General features: G+C 59.6%; 1 protein-coding gene across 1 annotated transcript; it reads right to left on the bottom strand.

Moving 5' to 3' along the window:
- Positions 1 to 93: 93 nt before the first annotated feature.
- On the bottom strand, positions 94 to 18,662 carry Grk2 (G protein-coupled receptor kinase 2). The gene is made up of 21 exons (XM_042675926.1): positions 18,469 to 18,662; positions 8,977 to 9,053; positions 6,819 to 6,892; positions 6,612 to 6,713; positions 6,423 to 6,497; positions 6,226 to 6,287; positions 5,293 to 5,344; positions 4,904 to 4,995; positions 4,483 to 4,582; positions 4,321 to 4,399; positions 4,107 to 4,237; positions 3,796 to 3,890; positions 3,617 to 3,724; positions 3,348 to 3,414; positions 2,987 to 3,087; positions 2,467 to 2,533; positions 2,297 to 2,392; positions 1,890 to 2,052; positions 1,611 to 1,747; positions 1,420 to 1,533; positions 94 to 1,340 (listed from the first exon to the last, which is right to left on the bottom strand). The coding sequence occupies exons 1-21, from the start codon at positions 18,579 to 18,581 to the stop codon at positions 1,176 to 1,178; spliced, it is 2,070 nt and encodes a 689-aa protein (XP_042531860.1). The 5' UTR covers positions 18,582 to 18,662; the 3' UTR covers positions 94 to 1,175.
- Positions 18,663 to 19,217: the final 555 nt, after the last annotated feature.

Here is a 19,217-nt window from a genome sequence, read left to right as displayed (position 1 = left end):
GCCAGGCCACAGTGATGAGTTGTCACCAAGACTTCCTCAGGGCTGGACCGGCAGAAACGGTCACCAGGCACAAGGAGAGTCTGAGACAGCAAGGGGTCAGGCACCATTTTTTATAAAAACGCATATTCTCATTTTCCACTCTTTAAAATCACATTCAAAAATCGGCAAAGAAACGCCCCGGGAGTGAGTAGACAAGGGGGTGGCACTGACCCGGCCCAGGGAGAGGGCGCAACACCACACACGGCAGCGCGACTGGCACGAGGGGGCATGCGGTGGGCGAGGTGGCGCCATGGGCGGTGGCATGACAGGACGTGGGCTGTGGGGCTGGACAGCCAAGGGTGAGGGCACACTGGCCGGGGCAAGGAGGGCTGGCCCCAGCAGGCCCCTTCTTGCTGTGCCACCCTCCTGCCCAGGCTGGCCTACTGTGGTCCTGGGCATATGAGCCTCACCCAGCCCAGGGTTGCGAAGACCCAGGAGCCAGGCTAGGCTGTGCGAGCCCAAACCTCAGATGCCTTTCTGTGCTCCTTAACCCTGGGCACTCACTGAGAGGATGAGGGGGCTGCCAAGCCCCACAGGGTCCGGGGAAGAGGGGATGGGAGCAGCAGTGACACAGGGACTTAGTCTGAACAACGGCCCAGGAACCCCAGTCACTACAGAAGGCTTCAGGGGCCAGAGAGGCAAGGGCTCTCTCCTCACCAGGCGCCAAAGCGCAGGACAGGTGGGGCTCTGTCCCTGTCACAGGAGGAGCTATGGTGGGAAAGTTCAAGTAGCATCCCTATGCTGTGCCCTCCCCTGGGATGGGGAATGCTAGGCCACTTGGCCAGGCCACTGGCAGAGCCCAGCCCGGAGAGTAAGTGGCACAGCTCCATGTGGCTTCGCCCCAGGGAAGGGCAGGGGGGCTGCTGGGGGGCTGCTGCTCTCCCCAACAGGAAGACACTGGGATTGGGCAGCCCAGGAGTCGGGGCAAAGGGCACTGGACAGTGGCTGAGTTGGTGGCAGCAGGAGCCGAGGCAAGCAGGCCCCTCCCTGGGGGCTGGGCCAGGCTGGGGCCACAGGAAATCACAATAACTACAAAATAAAACCTTTTCCGCTTTGCGGGAAAACAAATAATAAAAATTCGACAAAATAAATTAGAGGTTTACAAAAGGCGGGCAGGTGGCAGGCGGGCGGGCAGGTCAGAGGCCGTTGGCACTGCCACGCTGGATCAGTGGCACCTTGCTCAGCTCCACCACGGGCGAGCGTGGCTTGTTCTTCATCTTGGGCACCCGCTGCACCAGCTGCTGGGCCTCGCGGTAGGCGTCGCGCAGCTCCTTCTTCCACTGCACCAGCTCGGGGTCGCTCTGCATTCACTCAGACTCTGTCAGCTCGGGCAGTGCCCACCGGCCCACACCCACGTCTGCACCCAGGACCCCCACTCACATCACACTGCAGAACAAACTGCTTGCCCCCGCGGATCTTGAGCAGGAGGCACTTGCGCTCCTTGATCTGTGTCTCCTCCACTGACTGGATCTCCTCCATGGTCAGCAGGCTCTGCTGCAGGGCGGGGCAGGGTGTGAGGGCAGGTCAGCGGACACCCCAGGCCAGCACCCAGCCCTGGCACTAGTCCTTACCGGGGCCTCGCCTTCTCCCCGCCACTCAAGCCGGTTGGGGAACAGGTAGAAGTACCGCCGCTGCCACTGGGTCAGGAAGGGGTTGCCCATCTTGGACATGTAGCCGTGCATGATGCAGTCCTTGCCCAGGGCGTAGTCTGCCATGAGAGCCAACACCAGGCTCAGCCCTGCAGCCTTTGCTGGCTAATACTCAGGTGAGCTGAGTATTAGCAGACCCCGGCCTGCTCCTCATTTCTGCAGCGCACAGTATACCTGCTGCTTCTCAAGTCAGAGCCTCACCTTCCTCGTGACCCAGCTGCTTGTTTTTGGCTTTTTTGCGGGCCTCTAGCCGATCCGTCTCAGCATTGATGGTGTCGAAGACGGTCTCAGCTACCTCTTGCTGCCACCGCTCGGAGATGGTGAGAGGGAAGTTTCGGTACAGCTCCTGGTCGCTGTCTAGTAACTTTGTGAGGTGGACAGGGCAGACACATGTGGACGGACAGAGGTGCCAGAATATCATCAGCCATGGGACTGCCCGGGGCCCTGGAGCAGGGAAGGTCTGGCCCAACTGCCAACCCCAGGGAGGTTTGGGGAGAGAAGCAGTGCCCGTGGCATGGGCTGGCATGGAGTGTCACAGGGGCAGAGGAGGGACAAGAACCCACCCAAGCTGGGCCCAGGGCTCCATGCGGTCAGGCAAGGGGCAGTACCTTGATTCCTTTTGTATCTTCCTCATCAAAGGAGCCAATGTCGAAGGCATCGGCAGCGTTCACCTCCCCCCGTGGGGGGATGAGAGGGGGTGGGTACTGCACAGAGCAGGTCAGGTGTCAGCACGGTGGGGGGCTGCAGGCGCCCCTCCCAGCCCCACACTGACCCTTACCTTCTGCAAGAAGACCATCTGCCAGTCCAGCGAGCGGAAGAAGGGGCTCTCCTTGACCTCCTGAGCCCTGTGGGGAGATGCCCATTAGCTAGGAGGGCTCTGCAGCACCCGAGTCAGGCTAAGGTCAGGCCGTGGGGCCTAGGATTAACTCCTGGCTCCGCCATTCTGGCGGTGTGATGCTGGGCAAGCCCTAAACATTGAGCCCAGCAGCTGCCACACCACAGAGCTGTCGAGTTCTAACACTGGTAATCTTGCAGCACCTTGCCCTGCACTTGGCAGCTATCCACAAACATGAAACACTGCTCTTCGGGTTGTCCTCGTCTTGGTTCATCTTTGTTACAGGGGCCTCTGGAAGCCAGTCCCAGCCAGCTCCAGCAGCTCTGTACTCAGTCAGTCTTGCCACCTGAGGTCACCAGACAAGGCCGGCTGTGACCCCGCTTGCAGCTCTCCAAAATAGGGAGGGGCCTCTGGATGATGGGGCCCAGCCAGAGGCCCTGGACAGGCTGGCCAGGGCACTCACCCACGGCCCAGGCAGCCCAGCCTCCGGTTGACGTCCCTCTGCAGCAAGCCCTCCAGCAGGGAGCGGAGTTCTGGGGAGAAGGAGTCAGGCAGCTCCACGGCCTGCAGGGAGGAGAAGCAGGTTGGCAGAGGCAAGGCAGAAGCGCTGGCCCACTAGGGAGAGGCGCAGGCTTCTCGACTGGCCCCAGCAAGTGGGAGCTTAGGCAACACTGTAAGGGACAAGACGTCTGCACCACAGGGCACAAAAGGAGATTAATGGCTAGAGAGCTCTGCTGGTTGATGAGAACTAAAACTCCACGACCCTCGCACCCTCTGCAGATCCCAGCCCCGCTTGGGCCCAGTACTGAGACCCTTACGCTCACCATCGTCAACGTCATTCGATCAATCTCGTGCTTGTCTTTGGTCTTGTGCTGCCGGAAGGGGCTGTGCCTAGGTAAGAAAGGCCCAAACACGAAGATCAAAGAACAAGAATGGAGAAACTGAGGTAGAAAGCATGAATGAGTTTTGTCCCAAAGGAGGGGTGGTGCTACTTGTATAGGCCCAGGCAGCCAAAGGCTCCTCTCCTGGGCTTCCTCCCCAGCTTGGAGAAGAGGGACTCTTGATCTGGTCCCCCAGAGCAAGGCCCACTCACCCCCGCAGCAACTTGAAGAGCATGCAGCCCAGGGAGAACCAGTCCGCGCTGCTGTCATAGGCCACGCCCTTCTGCAGGACTTCAGGAGCCATGTACCCATGGGTGCCCCTGTGGGAGCAGAGGCTGTGAGTGGGTGTGGGGAAGGCACGCGGGAAGGGCAGGGATGGGGGGGCACTCACACGCTGGCATGAGGTTTCTTCTTGGAGAAGTCACAGGCCAGGCCCAGATCTGAGATGCGCACGTGGCCATGCTCGTCCAGAAGGATATTGGCGGGCTGTGGAGGAAACCAGTGAGCTATACCCGCCCTGCCACAGGCAGGAGGCCAGTGAAGTGCTTTCATGGACAGAACTATGGGTGCCCAAGGACCAGGCCGCAGGTGGACTCTTCCTCCCTTTGCCCAATCACAGCCTGAACCCAGAAAGTGGCTCAGAGGAAGGGTGAGGAGGCAGAGGGGAGGGTGACAAGTGTGCGGAAGACTGGGGGCCTTTACCTTTAGGTCCCTGTAGACGACAAAGCGGTTGTGCATGTGTTCTAGACCCAGGATGATCTCGGCGGCGTAGAAGCGCATGTCGGCCTCCGAGAAGACCCCGTGCTGGGAGAGGTGGTAATGCAGGTCCCCGCCTGGAGGGGGCAGCCGGGGGAGGCACTCAGCTTCGGGCTCCGGTCTAGGCCAAAGCTCACCGGGGGCGGACAACCGCACTCACCGTTCATGAGGTCCAGGATGAAGCTGAGCTTGTCTGGCGTGTGGAATGCGTATGACATGCAGACGATGAAGGGGCAGTCCTGGGGGGAGTGGGTGGTTAGAGACGCTGCCAGGGCCCCTCGCCAAAGGCTGCTCTGGGGGCCCACCTGGCTGCCCGGCTCACCCCAGTGCTGACGAGGGAAAGCATTATGCGCTCGTTCAGGGCCAGGGTCTCTCCCTGCTTCATCTTTATGCGCTTCTTGTCCAGACACTTCATGGCGTACCTGTTGGGGGGAGAGGGGGATCAGCTACAGTCCATCCCCCATGCCAGGCAGAGCTCCAAGCTGCCTCAGGGGACTTGTGGGGAAGACTAGATGCAGGACACATACGTGACATAAACCAGGGGTTCCGAGAGGGCAGAGGGTGCTGGCAGGTAGGGGTTTCCAAGGAACCCACAGGAAGAGGGAGAGAACAAGGTATGACCCCTGGACAGAGCCTGGGGCAAGGGGGCACTGCACAGCGGTTTTGCACAGGGCCCTCTAGGATCTAGAAGCCTGACCCCTCCCTCGGCTGTCCCACCCCATGCCAGCCAGGCGGGATCTCACATCTTGCCGGTGTCTGCTTTCCGGCACCCGTAGACCTCGCCGAAGCCCCCGCGCCCGATGATACGATGCACACTGAAGTCGTTCATGGTCAGCTGCAGGGTGGCAAGAGCTGGGGTCACGGCAGGGTGCCTGGGCCCACCTCCAGGGCAGAAGCACCTGAGCAGCAGGGGCAGACCCTGTGCCAGGGTCTTCTACCTGTGAAGCTGCCTCCCACTACAATCCTGGCACTGACCCCAGAGCCACCACTGTGGTGCTAAAGACAGAGCTCTGATCGACTCCCACTGTCCCAGGCCTGGCTTCCCCAGCTCCCTAGAGCCCTGAATCACCCCAGTTCCCCACCCCACAGCCCCCCGGCTCCCCAGTCAATTCAGTGCCCCCAGACCACTCACATGGATGTTGAGTTCTACATTCTTCCACTGGCAGAACCGTGTGAACTTGTCACTGAAAGAGATGAGGACCAGGTTCAGGCGGGCCTCAGAGTGGACAGAACAAGGCCAGCGTGAACCTATCTACCCTCTGCCCTTCCCTGAGATCCTGGGAAAGTGGGTATGGAAACTCTCTGGGCCTCTGTGGCTTGGCTCGCCCTGGCCTTGGCCACTGAGCCATGGAGTCCTGCCGGGATCAGAGAAGCTCAGAGAGGTCTCCAGTCCACCATGACTTCCTGCTACTCCATCCTCCACCATGTCTCATTGCTGAGCTGTTGCTACACCTCCAACCACATAGAGCTCAGTCCCTGGGAAGCCATCCACTTCATGGCTGGGCAGCTAGCCCCCTAAAAAAAAAATTACTTTGGCCAGGCACCGGTGGCTCACGTCTGTAATCCTAGCTACTCAGAAGGCTGAGATCAACCCAGGCAGGAAAATCCATGAGACTACAATTTACCAGAAAACCAGAAGTAGCTCAAAGTGGTAAGAGTGCTCACCTTCAGCAAGTAAGCTCAGGGACAGTTCCAGGCCCTGAGTTCAAGTTGCAGGATGAACAACAACAAAAAGTCATTTCCTAGATCTGCCTACAGTCTGTTCACACTGGTTGTGCAAGCCAGGAGGAGCAGTATGTCCTCTCACGCCCAGACCTGCCTCTGCCCTGATGTTCTTCAGCCCAGGTGGGGGCGAGGTGGGGGGGGGGTTACGCCCTGCCAAGGTATTAGATGGTCTGTGGGAGAGAAAGACTGAGGCTGTCCGGGGATTGGCTTTGAGCAGCCTGGTGCAAAGGTGGGAGCAGGAAGAAAGCCCCAGCCGCTGAGCGTGGAAGAGCACGGGACCTGCCCCACTCAGCCTAGACAGGCGGCTTCTGTCCTTTCTACGATGCCAAGCCTCACTTACCTCTCAATGAACTTCTGGAACACATCCCCTCGGAGGTTCTGACAAATCTCCTCAATGTAGGGCTACGGAGGAAACTGGAAGTTGGTGACTGAGCCCCTCAGACCATTGGCCCAGGCTCCATCCCCAGCTTCCCAGGCTTCTGTCCTTGGACAGTCCAAGGCAGTGTGGGGCCCAGAGGAAATGAGTCCAGCATATACCTGGAAGAGATCCGGAGGCACCTGCTTCTTCATCAGGTGGCCCTGGACATGCTCCGTGGCACTCTTTGAGAAGGGCTGGGAAGGACAGAGGGGGCCATGAATCCTCAACAGGGCCCTTTCTTCCCTTCTAACCCTGTCACTTGGAGCCAGTCCCTTGGTGGCCTGAGGAGGATCTGGCCTGACACTCACGTGCGAGCAGGCCAGCAGCTCCTTCATGATGTAGGAGTCGAAGATCTCCCGGCTGCGAGCCACACGCTCCTCCTCCGTCTCCAGCTTCTCATATTTCTTGATCTGGAAAGTAGGACCCATAGATGGTCTGCATCCAGCAGGGCAAGCGGCGCCGAGGCCGAGGCCGAGGCCCAGCCCCTCCCCTTCCCCGCAGCCCGTCCACCTCACCTCCTCGTAGAACTCTACCAGGGGCTTGGCCTCTTCAAGATGGTTCAGGCAGAAGTCTCGGAAGAGCAGGTACCCTGAAAACAATCAGGGTACCTTCACCAAGCCATGCACGTGCTCCTCTCAGAGACTGTCCCATCTCCACAGATGGAGCAGGTTAGGGGGCTCAAGGAGAACTGTCTAAAGCAGCAGCAGATGACGTCTCTACCTCAGACAGAGGCTTCCAACATGGCCACCAAGGTGGCTGTCATCCCAAAGTTGCCTGGACCTCAGGCTGGGGCCCGAGGCTGCCACCCTTTTCCTAGAATCTGCTTCTGCAGATCACGGCTGGAAATGATAAGCATCCTAGGTAGAGAGGAAGGGCTGCTGGTGCCATCAGGAGCCCAGCATGGTCCCAAGCCCTGGGCCTGACTGCAGCACAGCCCTATTCCTCTGTGTGGGTGACACCATCCACTGAGGGCTGTCGGGTGCAAAGAGCCAGTGCCAGGAACTCCAGAGGCCCAGGCCATCTGGGCCAGGTCAGGCTGCAGTGGGAGGGAGGCAGCTGTGAGGGAGGATCCCTGTCCTGTTCTTGCCCCCTCATATCTGACAACAGCCCTGACCAGGAGGGCAAGTCTCATTGAGGAAACTGAGGCTTAGAGAGACCTGTCAGGCAGGTGGCAGGGGCTCCTTGACCCAGGGGCAGGTGCCTGGGGAAGCCTTGGAGCGGAGAGCAGGAACTGAGCCCGAGCCCAGAGCAACTGCCAGAGAACAAAGCAGATTGAAGGCCGCTCTGCTTCCTCCTCATGCTCTAGTTCCACAGGGGTAATTGTGTTGTGCTAGTGGTTTCTCACACCTCTTTGGGGGAACTGTCTTAATAGAATCAAAGACCTACGCTTCCAGGTGCTGGCATTTATGCCGGGCTTTATTTATTTATTTATTTTATTTATTTTGGTGCCATTTCTAGGGCTTGAACTCAGGGCCTGGGTTCTGTCCCTAAGCTTCTTTTGCTTAAGACCAGCACTCTACCACTTGAGCTAGAGCTCCAGTTCTGGATTTTTTGGGGGGTAGTTTATTGGAGATAAGAGTCTCACAGACTCTTGCCTAGGCTGGCTTTGAACCACAGTTCTCAGATCTCAGCCTCCTAAGTAGCTAGAACTATATGTAGAAGCCACCAGCACCTAGCTTCATTTCTTTTTTTAGAATTTTATTTATTGGGGTTGAAACCAGAACCACAAACAAAGTGCTCTATAGTCCACTTTAGTTATAACCTGAGCCCCAGCCTGGACTTGTAACACAGTACTTTCAAGTGAATTGTCAACAGAGCAAAGTGCTCACTGGATCCACCTCCTCGGTCCCTGTGGTATGTGGGCAGGGGGCCCCTGAGTCCCCTTTCTCAGAGGACAGCATTAAGCTCAGAGAGGTGAGGCAATTTGCCCAGTTTGCCACAGCCCAAGCCTGGAACCCAAGCTGTATGCTCCCCATCACTCCAACTCTTGCAGCTGACCTCCAAGGCCTGATTGCGCCAGGCCACCTCCAGAGTTCAGAGCTGAGCTCCTGCCCTGGGAAAGCTAAATCAGAACTGAGCATGGCTGCAGCTGCTTCCCTAAACATACCCCAAGCTTGCCCTCTGGGTCGGGGCGGGGGGTGGGGGTGAGGGGGAAGGGTGCTGATGGCATGAAACTTCCAGACACGGGGAGGAAGGATGGAGGAGCCCAGAGGAGGCAGGTTGCTCAGTGGCCCATGGGGGGCGGGGCTGGGCCAACCACAGCTAGGCAGGCGCCACAGGAAACGCCCCGCCTCTTCCTGTCAGTTCTACCAACGGCCCAGAGCAGCTGTGGCTTAGCCAAGGGGAAGCTGCAACTCTCAAAAACAAAAACCCCAAAGGAGGAACTTCCCTGGCGGCCTGGGAAGACTGCTGGCCCCCACCCCCACCCTCACCCCCACCCCCACCACGGGGCCTCCCAGGGCTGATAGCCAGGGGCTAGGACGCAAGGGTCACCGCCTGACCCAGAGCAGCCCTTGGGGCCACCTGGAGGACTCTGAGTGGAGGGGGAGGGTCCTTCCTGGGAGAGGGGCACATGGCCCAAGTCAGCTGGGGGAGTTAGGGATGTTGGCAGGAAGCCAACTTCAGAGTCCTCCTTGGGGGGTTCCCAGGCTGGCAGAGCTGTGGTTCACTCACCCAGCTTCTGGGAGAAGATCTTCTCAAAGGTGACTTCTCCTCTGTCTTCCAGGTACTTCTGCATGACACTCCGGATGCTGCCGGCAGAGGAGCACAGTGAGCAGAGGCCCCTAAGGTCCCCAGGCTGCAGACTCTGCCCTGTCCAGAAGCCAGAGTCAGGGCACTCTCCAACTCCACGTCCTGGCTCCTTCCAGGGAGTGACCCCATCTGTTGGGCCTACTCTCGTATCTTGCCCCCAAGGTAGTGGCCAGCAGATAGCCTCTGGCTTTGAGGCCCACTGCCTGCACAAGTTTGGTCCAGTGCTGCTGTGCTGGCTTTGGGAACTTAGCCAAATCCCAGCAGCCGGGTCTTAACCATCCGTGGATGAACAGATAAACAAAACGTGGCACATTCTCACAATGGCAGATTGTTCATTCTGATGCCCTGCTCAGTTGCGAGGCCCTGACACATGCTACAGCATGGATGAGCCTTGAAAGCACTCTACTGCAGAAGACAAAAAGGCCATGGATTGTAGGGTTCCGTCCTTAGCCTCTTCCATCCATCTAGAAAAGGCCAATCAACAAAGCACAGATTTGGGGGTGCCAGGGACCAGTGTGGTGAAGAAGGGGTACGGAGTTACTTCCCACACATAGGGATGTATGGGAATTAAGAGATAAACAAAAACCTGGCTAACTGTATATCTAAATTTGATAGATTTTATATTTTATATCATACGAATTGTATCTCAACTTAAAAATAGTTAAAAAAAAAAAAAAAAAGCCAGGCACCAGTGGCTCACGCCTGTAATTGTAACTACTCAGGAGGCTGAGATTTGAGGATCATGGTTCAAAGCCAGCCGGGCAGGAAAGTCCGTGAGACTCTTATCTCCAATAAAAACCACCAGAAAACCTGGCACTGTGGCTCAAGCGGTAGGGCGCTCGCCTTGAGCTGAGGAGCGCAGGGACAGTGCCCAAGCCCAGAGTTCAAGCCCCACAGCCGACAAAAAAAAAAAAGTGGGGTGCCCGTGGCTCACGCCTGTAATCCTAGCTACTCAGGAGGCTGGGTTCCTGGGGGAGCACGTAGCTGTCCAGGGGAAGTGCGTATGGGGCTGGAGACTGTGCTCTCACACCAGACTGTTCTGCTCACAAGGCCCCGGAGTGTGGCAGGGCCAGCAGCAGGCCTCCAATGCAGAGACTGCAGCTGATGAGGATGAAGGCCGCACAGCAAGGCTCTTGGTGCTTGGCACTGTCCCCCCTGCCCTGCCTCTGGGAACAGCATGAGCCATCCAGGTCTGTAGCCTGGGAACACACGAGACCCTGGGTGTGACCTGTGGGATCCAGCCTGGCCCCTTCAGGCAAGCCTCAGGTCTGAGATAGCTGAGAACAGGTGCCAAGGCCTTGAGCAGGCCCTGGTAGCCCGGGAGGCTCTGCCGTTGGTAGGGAGGGGCTGTGTGGAGAAGGCGGAACTTCACAGGGTTCCTAAAGTACAACAGGATGGCAAAGCCTAGGGCAGGTGGGGACAGGTGGGGACAGGTAAAAACAGGCAGTCCAAAGATGAGCAAGAGGCCCACGGGGCAGAGAGCAGAGTACAGCAATGGGCCCAGGGCAGCGCAGGATCTCGGGTGCCAGGGAGTCTCCAGAGCTAGGCTGTGTCCAGGGCAGCAAGCCTAACTCCCTAACTCCAAAAGCTGTCTCCTACAGGAAGTAGAGCCCTGACGACAGCTCGTCATCCCCTTCTACCACGCCTTTGTATCTAGCCAGGAAAAGAAAGAGAAGCCATCAGCCCAGGTTCAGGGGCCCAGAGACCCCAGGATGCCCACACTGCCAGCTCAGAGCCAATCCCCTCTGGGAAAGTGAGGCTGCTTTCTACAAACCAAGAGGGGCTCCAAGGCCATGTACCCCACGGCCATGCTGGCCCATCCTCCCCTCCTGGGGTCCTCACACTGTTATACCAACAATATGCATCCCCAGCCTCAGGAACCTCACAGGGAAAAAGACTGGCGGAACTCAGCAGGTCCCACTGAGAAGCTGCTCACATGATACTGACACAGCCTGGGCCCAGACTGCTGACTGGAGCCCTGAGTGGCCCTCAAGCAGTTCCTCTAAGGCTTGTGGAGGTGCCAAGACCCAGGGCTGTGGAGCCCTGGGACCTGGAAGGCGACCCCAGGGAGTTCGACCTCTGACACCCCTCAAGCCCAGCCTGGCCAATCTGCTTCTAAACCGGATTCTTGTGTTCTGGGACCCTTTGCTCCATGGAAGGGGATGCAAAAAAGCAGTGAGGGGGAAAAATATCACAAAAGTCACCGTTGCATGGTGGTGGTTGGAAGGGAGGTATGGGATATTAGTCAGGTGGACAAAGACACAGATGACATGGCAGGGAGACGGTCCCAGTGGTCTTGGGAAGCCCTCCTTACCCCAGACTAGCCTCTTGGGAACTGGCAAAGTGAGGCCAGCTTGGTAGAGGTCCTGGCCACCAAGGAGCTCAGGGAGGCTGGGGACCGGACACACACAGGTGGCCTCTAGCAAATGTATATTATGAGACCCTGCCAGTGACAGCCATGGACCCCAGGGCTCTGCTGTCCCCAGGCCCAGGGCACGGCAGGAACCAGGACCCCAGGCTTAAGGCTGCCCTCCCCTCAGAAGCCACGCCTGGGCATGGCCATGACATTCTTCCAGGGCCCACAGCACTTCATTTTCTTCCCTAAAAAGAAAGATGTCTTTTTAAGTAAAATAACCTCCCCCCACCCCCGCAACCAAACACAAAGTCAGGCCTAAGCAGAGTCCTTGAAAGGAAGGCCCCCAAAGTAGCAATTTTAGGGTTTCCTGTCTATCCCCACAGGGCTGGTGGCCGAGGGAGCGGCAGGTAAGAAAAACGTCACGAGGGAAGCTCCTGCTTTGGCAAGTACGGGCCGGCATGGGAGGTGGAGGCAGCCTCTGGGCTGGGTCACCTTTGTTTCTGGCACCCTCTCCCTGGCTCTGGCAGAGTCGGCAGAGGTGACATGCCCAGAGTGGCATCTCTGCCCCTAATCCAGGTCAACAACCCCACACCCTGGGACACGTGACTCCCATGATCTACTCTAGATCGGAGAGAACCAGGTGCCTGACTGTCATCAGACATGAGGGCACGGGAGCGCCCATCTCTTGGGGAGACCTCTGAGGCCCCTGGGCTCGGCAGCTGGCCAGGCTCCACACGGTTCTCCCAGCTCCCCGAGAGGTCACAGACTTGAACGTCCAGCTTCCTTGTTTGCAGATCAACGGTGTTAAGGCAATGCTGAGTTGCCACGCTGACTTGCAGACTAGGGGGCCTGAGAGGACGGAGTAGCAGGGGACACGCCCAAGGTACCAGGCTTCCTGGACCCCTGCCAGGTCCCATCGTCTCCCAGGCCCCAGGGCAGCGCTGCCCAAGCCCTTATCCTGACACCCCACAGCTCACTCGCAGCCTGTGCCACAACTTCTAGAACATGAGCCGATGTTAACCAGTCTTGTCAGGTCTGAGCTCCACACCTGCCAGGAACCCACAGGAAGGGGCCTCCTGAAGGCTGAGCACCGGCCGGCCCCGGGCTGAGCGGCTGAAATGCCTCATCTCTGGCCCTTGGAGTAACCTCACCTGTTCCAAGTTAAATTCCAAATTAATCAATATCTGTCCATCGGCACCTAAGTGGAAGTCAGGCTTTTGAGGAAAAGTGCGACTGCTCTGTGTTAAGTGACACTTTCACCCAGGCCACATGGGAAGTGACCCCCTGGGGGAGGGTAATACATGCCCTGTCCAAGGATGGAAGGCACTTGGCACGGAGGTGTCTGACGCTGGGGTGGGCGGCCACAGCCATAGGAGAGAGGTGCCCGCCCCCTATTCCCAGCACCCTGCAGCTGAGGCGCTGGCAGGGCTCTGCAGAGCAGGCCAGCCTGGTCCTGGGAGCAGGAGGACGACTTCCTCTCTCAGCAGAGACTGAGGTGACAGGACAGCAGGCGGGAAGGGGGTGCAGACTGTGGGGCAGAACTTCCAGTACATTCTGGTGCCATGGGGTGCACTGTGGCTCAGTGGCCTCACAGGTTGTCTAGGTCCTCACGGTGGCTTGCACACAAGCTCAGGGCAGCAGCTGTGCACCGGAAGGGCCCATGGTCCTTGGTTAGCAGAGGAAACCTCCAAACCCACCCAGAGACATGCTCGTCTCCTCCATGGGAGTGCTGGGGAAGGGGCTCAGGGGGCTCTGCCTGACCTCTTCCCTGCTGCCCTATCTACCCCACCCTGGGGAGGGAGGGGGGGAGTCCCCTCCAAGAGCCACAAAAGGCTGTCGGCAGCCTTCATGTAACAATGGTGGGCTGCTGCAGCAGTCCAGGAAGGAGCATGCCGGCGCAGAGGCCGTTGGCCTCCAGCCGGACAGGTCTGGGGTGGCCTTGCTAGGGACTGCCGGGTTTTGGTAAGCAACGGTTCACAAGCTGAAGCTGAGGTGCCCCCCTGGGGCATTTCGGGGGGGGGGGGAAGCTGGCACAGAGGGAAGCAGCAGGAGGAAGCCCTCCTGGGGTTTCTTATGATTATTTCCCAATGACCGTCCCTGGGGCTGACAGTGTCCTTGGACCTAAGCATGGGGCCACTACCAAATGGGAGAGACCAACAGCCACGGCAAAGCGCAGCGCGCGCTGGCTGCCCTGTGCGCACAGCCCACGGCCAACAGCTACAGAAACCCAGACTCCCAGCTTCCTCTGCAGGACGCGCAGGAAGAGGCACTTGGGTGGCGTGATCAAACAGCAGGCACATGACACCAACACGGTGCCCCGCACCTGTCTGCCATCTTGTGAGTTCCAGGGCTCCTGGTCCTGCAGTTCCCACGTGGGACCTGTCCTCCACCTCCACCCTGGCTTCCCGTGAGAACTGCCCCTCCCACGCCGCCATCAACACCCACTTCTGCGGCATCTGTGTTGCCCTTTGCAATAAACAGCAATGCAGACACCAGATGCTGTTTTACAAGAAAGCTGTAGCCGAATGCCTTACTTTTAACATCTCGTTTGAAACAGACTAGAAATGGCATGAAGTGTAACTATCCAGAGGAGAACAGTGACCTTGGGAGTCGGCGGGGAGCGGGGACTGGGCTGAGGAAAATGGGGCAGGTGTGGTGGGGGCTGTGTATTCCTCCAAGACCATCACACGCTCCTGGCTCCTGCTGCTTGCTCCGGAACAGCCGTGCGCAGGTAGCTGGAAACCACCCATACCTACCGGGACCCGGGCTCACGTGCCCTGAACCTGGGCCCTGGGAGGAGGTGCTGCTGCAGAGTGCAGCGTGCTGCACCTGACGTCACCAGAAATTTACTACGAGGGATGGATTGTGCATTAATAGGACACATTATTCCCAGGCTGACAGAGCCCAGGTTCCTGAGCACGGATCCCGACCTGTAAAGCTCACGCTCCCTTCACATCCATTTACTGAGGAGCAAGGGCGGGTGAGCCAGCGACTTAATGGCAAGCCCCTGAAACCCTCGCTCTGGAGAGGAGACAGATGGGAAAAGACATCCTAGGGAACTCTTCCCAGGGAGCAGCAGCCGCCTGCAAGGCCTGCAGGGAGAGAGAGACTACCCCAGAGATACTCTGGTTTGGGGGGCAGGGTGGGGGGCAGCAGGGGGAGAAGGCAGCTGCTGGAGTGGAACGTGGTGGGTGAGGGATGCATGGGGATGGAGAAGTGAAGGGAGGAAGAAGGGCGAAAGCAGCCCCTCCCCCACGGATGGAGGCAGGAAGTCCTGGGGGGGGGGGGGGGGGAGAGCTATCAGGAATGAAGAAGCAGCAGCAAGCAGAGGAAGAGTGGCAGGGTCTAGGAGAGAGCGGGAAGCCAGCGAGAGGAGGGCAGCAGGAGGAAGCCTGCAGTGGGGGAGGGACCAGGAAATAGCCAAGGGGCTGAGAGGCTGCAAGAGGCACTCGGCTCCGGCATGGGGCACCTGGGGCTGCCACTGTCACCAGGGAGGGCAGGGGAACCTCCTGAGACCGCCCAGACAGGGCTCTGCAACCCGGAGCCTAGAGATTAATTACATGAGGCCTCCGTGGTCATATTAAGCAAATGACGATAATTATAAGACTGAGACTGCTGCCGGGAAACAGAGACTGCACTTCCTCCCCAGGAGGCCCAGACCACAGACCCTTCCAGCCAGAGGGGCACCGGGAGCTCCTGGGGAGGGAACAGCCCCCTCCGCTCCACCGAGGCAGGCCAGGTCAGAGGAAGGGACCTGCCTGAGTCCCCTGTGAACTGGCGCAGCAGACACGGGGGCCAGGTCTCCAGCCGCGCACGGCTGCCTCCTCCTGTGAGAAGTCGGGGAATGGGTCTGTTTCCTCAAATTCTATGGGTGACAGAAGGGGAGGCCCTGTGCCAAGTCACAGTGGCATGATGCCCAACTGCTCCTGTTCCCCAGCCCTGGGAAACTGGAGCTGTGATGCTAGCAGAGCTCTGGCCAAGCCACAAGCCTGGGTACCAGCCACGGAGAGGCGGACGAGATGGACCACCCCAAGGTGGAACAACTCCTGAAGGCACTGTCATGGTGACCAAGGCGGCCTCTCTGCCTGACCCTGACCTTGTGACTGTAGCTGACATGGAGCTGACTCCTCTTCTCCTTCTTTTTCATGCCAGTCCTGGGACTTGAACTCAGGACCTGGATGCCATCCCTGAGCTTTCTTGCTCAAGGCAAGTGCTCTACCACTTGAGCCACAGCTCCACCGAGCCTCCTGCCTGCGCTGGCTTCTAACCTAATCCTCAGATGTCAGCCTCCTGAGTAGCTGGGGTTCCAGCGGGAGGGACCAGTGTGCAGCTTTACTCTTTTCCTTGCACTGGCCGTGCTGGTTCTCCACTTCAGCCCTCAGGAGGGAGGGGGCTAAACTCTGACAGTAGATGACCCCAAGGGCTGCCCTGCTGTTCAGCCCACCCCATCCACCTACCCCCGGCAACCCAGACAAGGGGTGTCAGCTGCCCATCCCACAAACTGTGGACAAGGGCAGAGGTGTACAGGGTGAGGAGGATAGAGACAACATGCAGTAGGGAATCGCACTGGCCTAATTGAAGGAACAACTTCCAGAATGTGGCTCAGTGGTAGAGTGCTTGCCTAGCATGCATGAAGTCCTCAGTTCGATTCCTCAGTACCACATACACAGACAAAAACCAGAAGTGGCTCCGTGGCTCAAGTGGTGGAGTGCTAGCCTTGAGCAAAAGAAGCTCAGGGACAGCACCCAGGCCCTGAGTTCAAGCCCCAGGACTGGCAAAAAAAAGAAAAGAAAAAAGAAACAACCTCCAACCCCAGGCAGGGCTCCTCTGTGACCAGGAAAGTCTCACTCTGGCTCTCAAGGCCTTGGCCTGCCGGGCCTGCTTGCCACGGCTGTGAGGACTCAGTGGAGGAAAGGGGACTTGGGAAGTCCTGGGCAGAAGTGAGGCACAATCATAATGACGGGCAGAAGGCACCTGTGCCAAGGGCATGCAGCACACACGCCTGCTCTCCAGCCCAGGAGGCCTGCGAGCCTCAGGTCTGCGCAGATCATGTTCAGTGTTAGAGGCTCTTGGCCTCAACAGATCTCAGCAACTTGCTCAATACCATGCTGCAGATGGTGACCCTGTATGAGAGCCGGTGCTGCCTGCCCTTCCCCTAAAACCCACAGCCACCTGGTTTCGACTCAGGATGAGATAAGACATCACACAGCCCTGGTATTCTTAAGCAACTACTACACTTGAGGCAAGGCTTTGGCAATCTCACAAGTTTGGTTTGGGGATCAACTGAGATGACAGATGTCAAAATAAATAATAAATTATTATAATTTCCATTCTTACTCCTATCACATCACCACCACCACCAAGGAAGAAAAGGGCACAGACAAAGAGGAAGAGCTTGTTTCTCAGGGTTTTAACACACCTGAAGAGCCGACCCAAGGCGGGGCCCATCAGGAGTGATGCATGCTGGGGAGAGATTACCCAAACACAGAGAGTTCTAGAAAAAGCTCCGCCTTACACTTCACAGAAGGGTCTCCAGGCTGCAGTCACCAAGAACTGTTCACTGCCCTGGACGTGAATCCCCTTCCCCCTTTCATGGCCTTGGCATTTCAGAACTCATTGGGTCCTAACTGTTGTGGCTCCCTGAGCAGCCCCGGCTGACAGTCAATCTGGTTCCTGTTTTGAGAAATCTGATTGCAAATGTCTTAGAAAAAAAAGGAGGGGGAGGTCAACGGTCTTCTCAAAACACAGACCATTTTCTTCTCCCAGGCCTCATATTCAGTCAATCTGAAACCCAGTAAGCAGGCACAGAGGTGGGGGTGGTGCGGGCTGGCAGGGCAGCCCTGCGTGCAGCTGCACTGCTGCTTCCAAGACCAGGGACACCAGAGGCACAGCCCTAATTCACACCATCCAACTTCACAGAGGTGAAAATCAAGTTCCAGAAACAGGAAGGGACTTGAGCAACGTCCTATGGTAAGACCCTGGCAGTGAGCACAGGCCCAGTCCCCAGCCACTTGGGCACCAGCAAGGCAACTCTCCAGCACGAAGGAGGACTGCTGAGATGAACCTTGAAATCACAAGACCGCTAGTGCGTGTCCCCATCTGTTCACCCAGATGCAGGACATCTAGGCCCCAGCTTGGACCACAGCAGAGAAACTAGAATCTAATACTAGATGCTGGAGATCTTGATGTGGTGGCCAGATCACTAGCTTCTGGGGCATCAGCTTCCACACCTGGTCCTTGGACCCGACCTGATACCTGTCCTACCACCTTCCCATCCCCTCCGGTGGGGGACGAGGGGGGGGGGGGACACACACACCACCGTGCATCCCCCAAATGGGAAAACACTCCATCTACCACAAAACGCAGGGCAAGCTGCAGCCATGGCGAGCGTCCTGTCCGCTTTGGCACCCGTGTCCTGTTCAGTGAAAACTTTGCTACCAGGTACGGATGACATCAGTGCCTCCCAGCCTGGGTCCAACAGCTGTGAAGTGCAGGGACTTGCCCTGGTCAGCAGCAGCCCGGGGAGGGCACCGCACGCCGGGGACGGAGGAAGCGCGTCCCCACCTGCAAGCCAACCCCAGGCATGGAGGACCGGTACACCACGGTCTCCATCACCACGGGGCCCCCCCCCCGAACCCAACCCCCGGACGGTGACCCCCATCAGAGAAGAAGGCAAGAGTTCGGAAGACTTGTCTCCCCCCCCTCAAAAAATAACCCCCCAAACAAAAACAGCCTCCACACATCGGCGCACGGACACGAGCGGCCCGCGGGTCGTGGAGACCCCCACAGGGGCTCTGGGAGCAGGGCAGCGGAGGGGTGCTAGGAGCCGGGCTGGAGGGGTCAATGGAGGCAGGCCCGGGGGGAGGGGGCAGCAGCGCGGGGCTGACAGCGAACCAGGCCGGCGGCGAGACACAGGAAGCGGCAGCGCGGTCGGGGCGCGGGGCTGGGAGCTGCCCGGGGCCGGGGGCGCGCGGGGGGCGCGCGGGGGGCGCGCGGCGCCGGGGGGCCCGGGGGCGCGGCGGGGCGGGGCGGGCCGGGGTCGCGGCCCGGCGGCTCACCTGGGCTCGGGCAGCAGGATCTTCTTGCTGGCGCGCGCGGCCGGCGTGGCCTTGCTCTTCTCCATGGCCATCAGGTAGCTCACGTCGGCCAGCACCGCCTCCAGGTCGGCCATCTTGGCGGCGGCGCTGCTTCTCCCGCCGCCGCCGGAGGCTCCGCTCCGCTCCCGCTGGCGCTCGGCGCGGCCCGCGCGGCTCCTCGGCCTCGGCGCCCGCCCGGCCCCGCCCGGCCCCGCTCGGCGCCCCGCGGCTCCGCTCGCCGCCGCTCACAGGCGGCGCCGCTCCATGGCGCCGGCTCGGGCCCGGGCCGGCTCCGCGCTCCGCTCCCGCCGGGACTGCAGTCCGGGCGCCGCCGCCGCCGCCCGCGCCCCGGAGCCGCCGCCGCCGCCGCCGCCTCCGGCCCCGCCTGCCGCGCACAGCGCCAGCGAGCCGCCGAGGGGCCGGGCGGGCGGGCGGCGGGCGGGCGGCCGACGGCGCCCCCTGGAGGCGGAGCCGCCCGGGACCCCGGGTCCGAACCCCGCGCCCTCGGGCCACATCTCCGGACGTCACCGCCGACTCCGCACCGGGACCGACCAGGACCCCGCACGCCGCCCGCCGCCCCCGGCCCCAGAACGCCCTCAAGACCCGACCTTGGACGCTGCGGTCCGCGCCCCGACGCAGCCGCGCCCCCCGGCCCCGGCCCGGTTCCCCGGCTCAGGCTGTGACGGCGCCGGCACCCCGGCTCAGCACGCCGACCCCGACATCGCTCCCAG

This window comes from Dipodomys spectabilis, unplaced genomic scaffold, assembly GCF_019054845.1.
Source record: "Dipodomys spectabilis isolate Male_0828 unplaced genomic scaffold, ASM1905484v1 ptg000030l, whole genome shotgun sequence".
Taxonomy (NCBI): domain Eukaryota; kingdom Metazoa; phylum Chordata; class Mammalia; order Rodentia; family Heteromyidae; genus Dipodomys; species Dipodomys spectabilis.
This window is presented reverse-complemented; position numbering and strand designations above follow the sequence as displayed.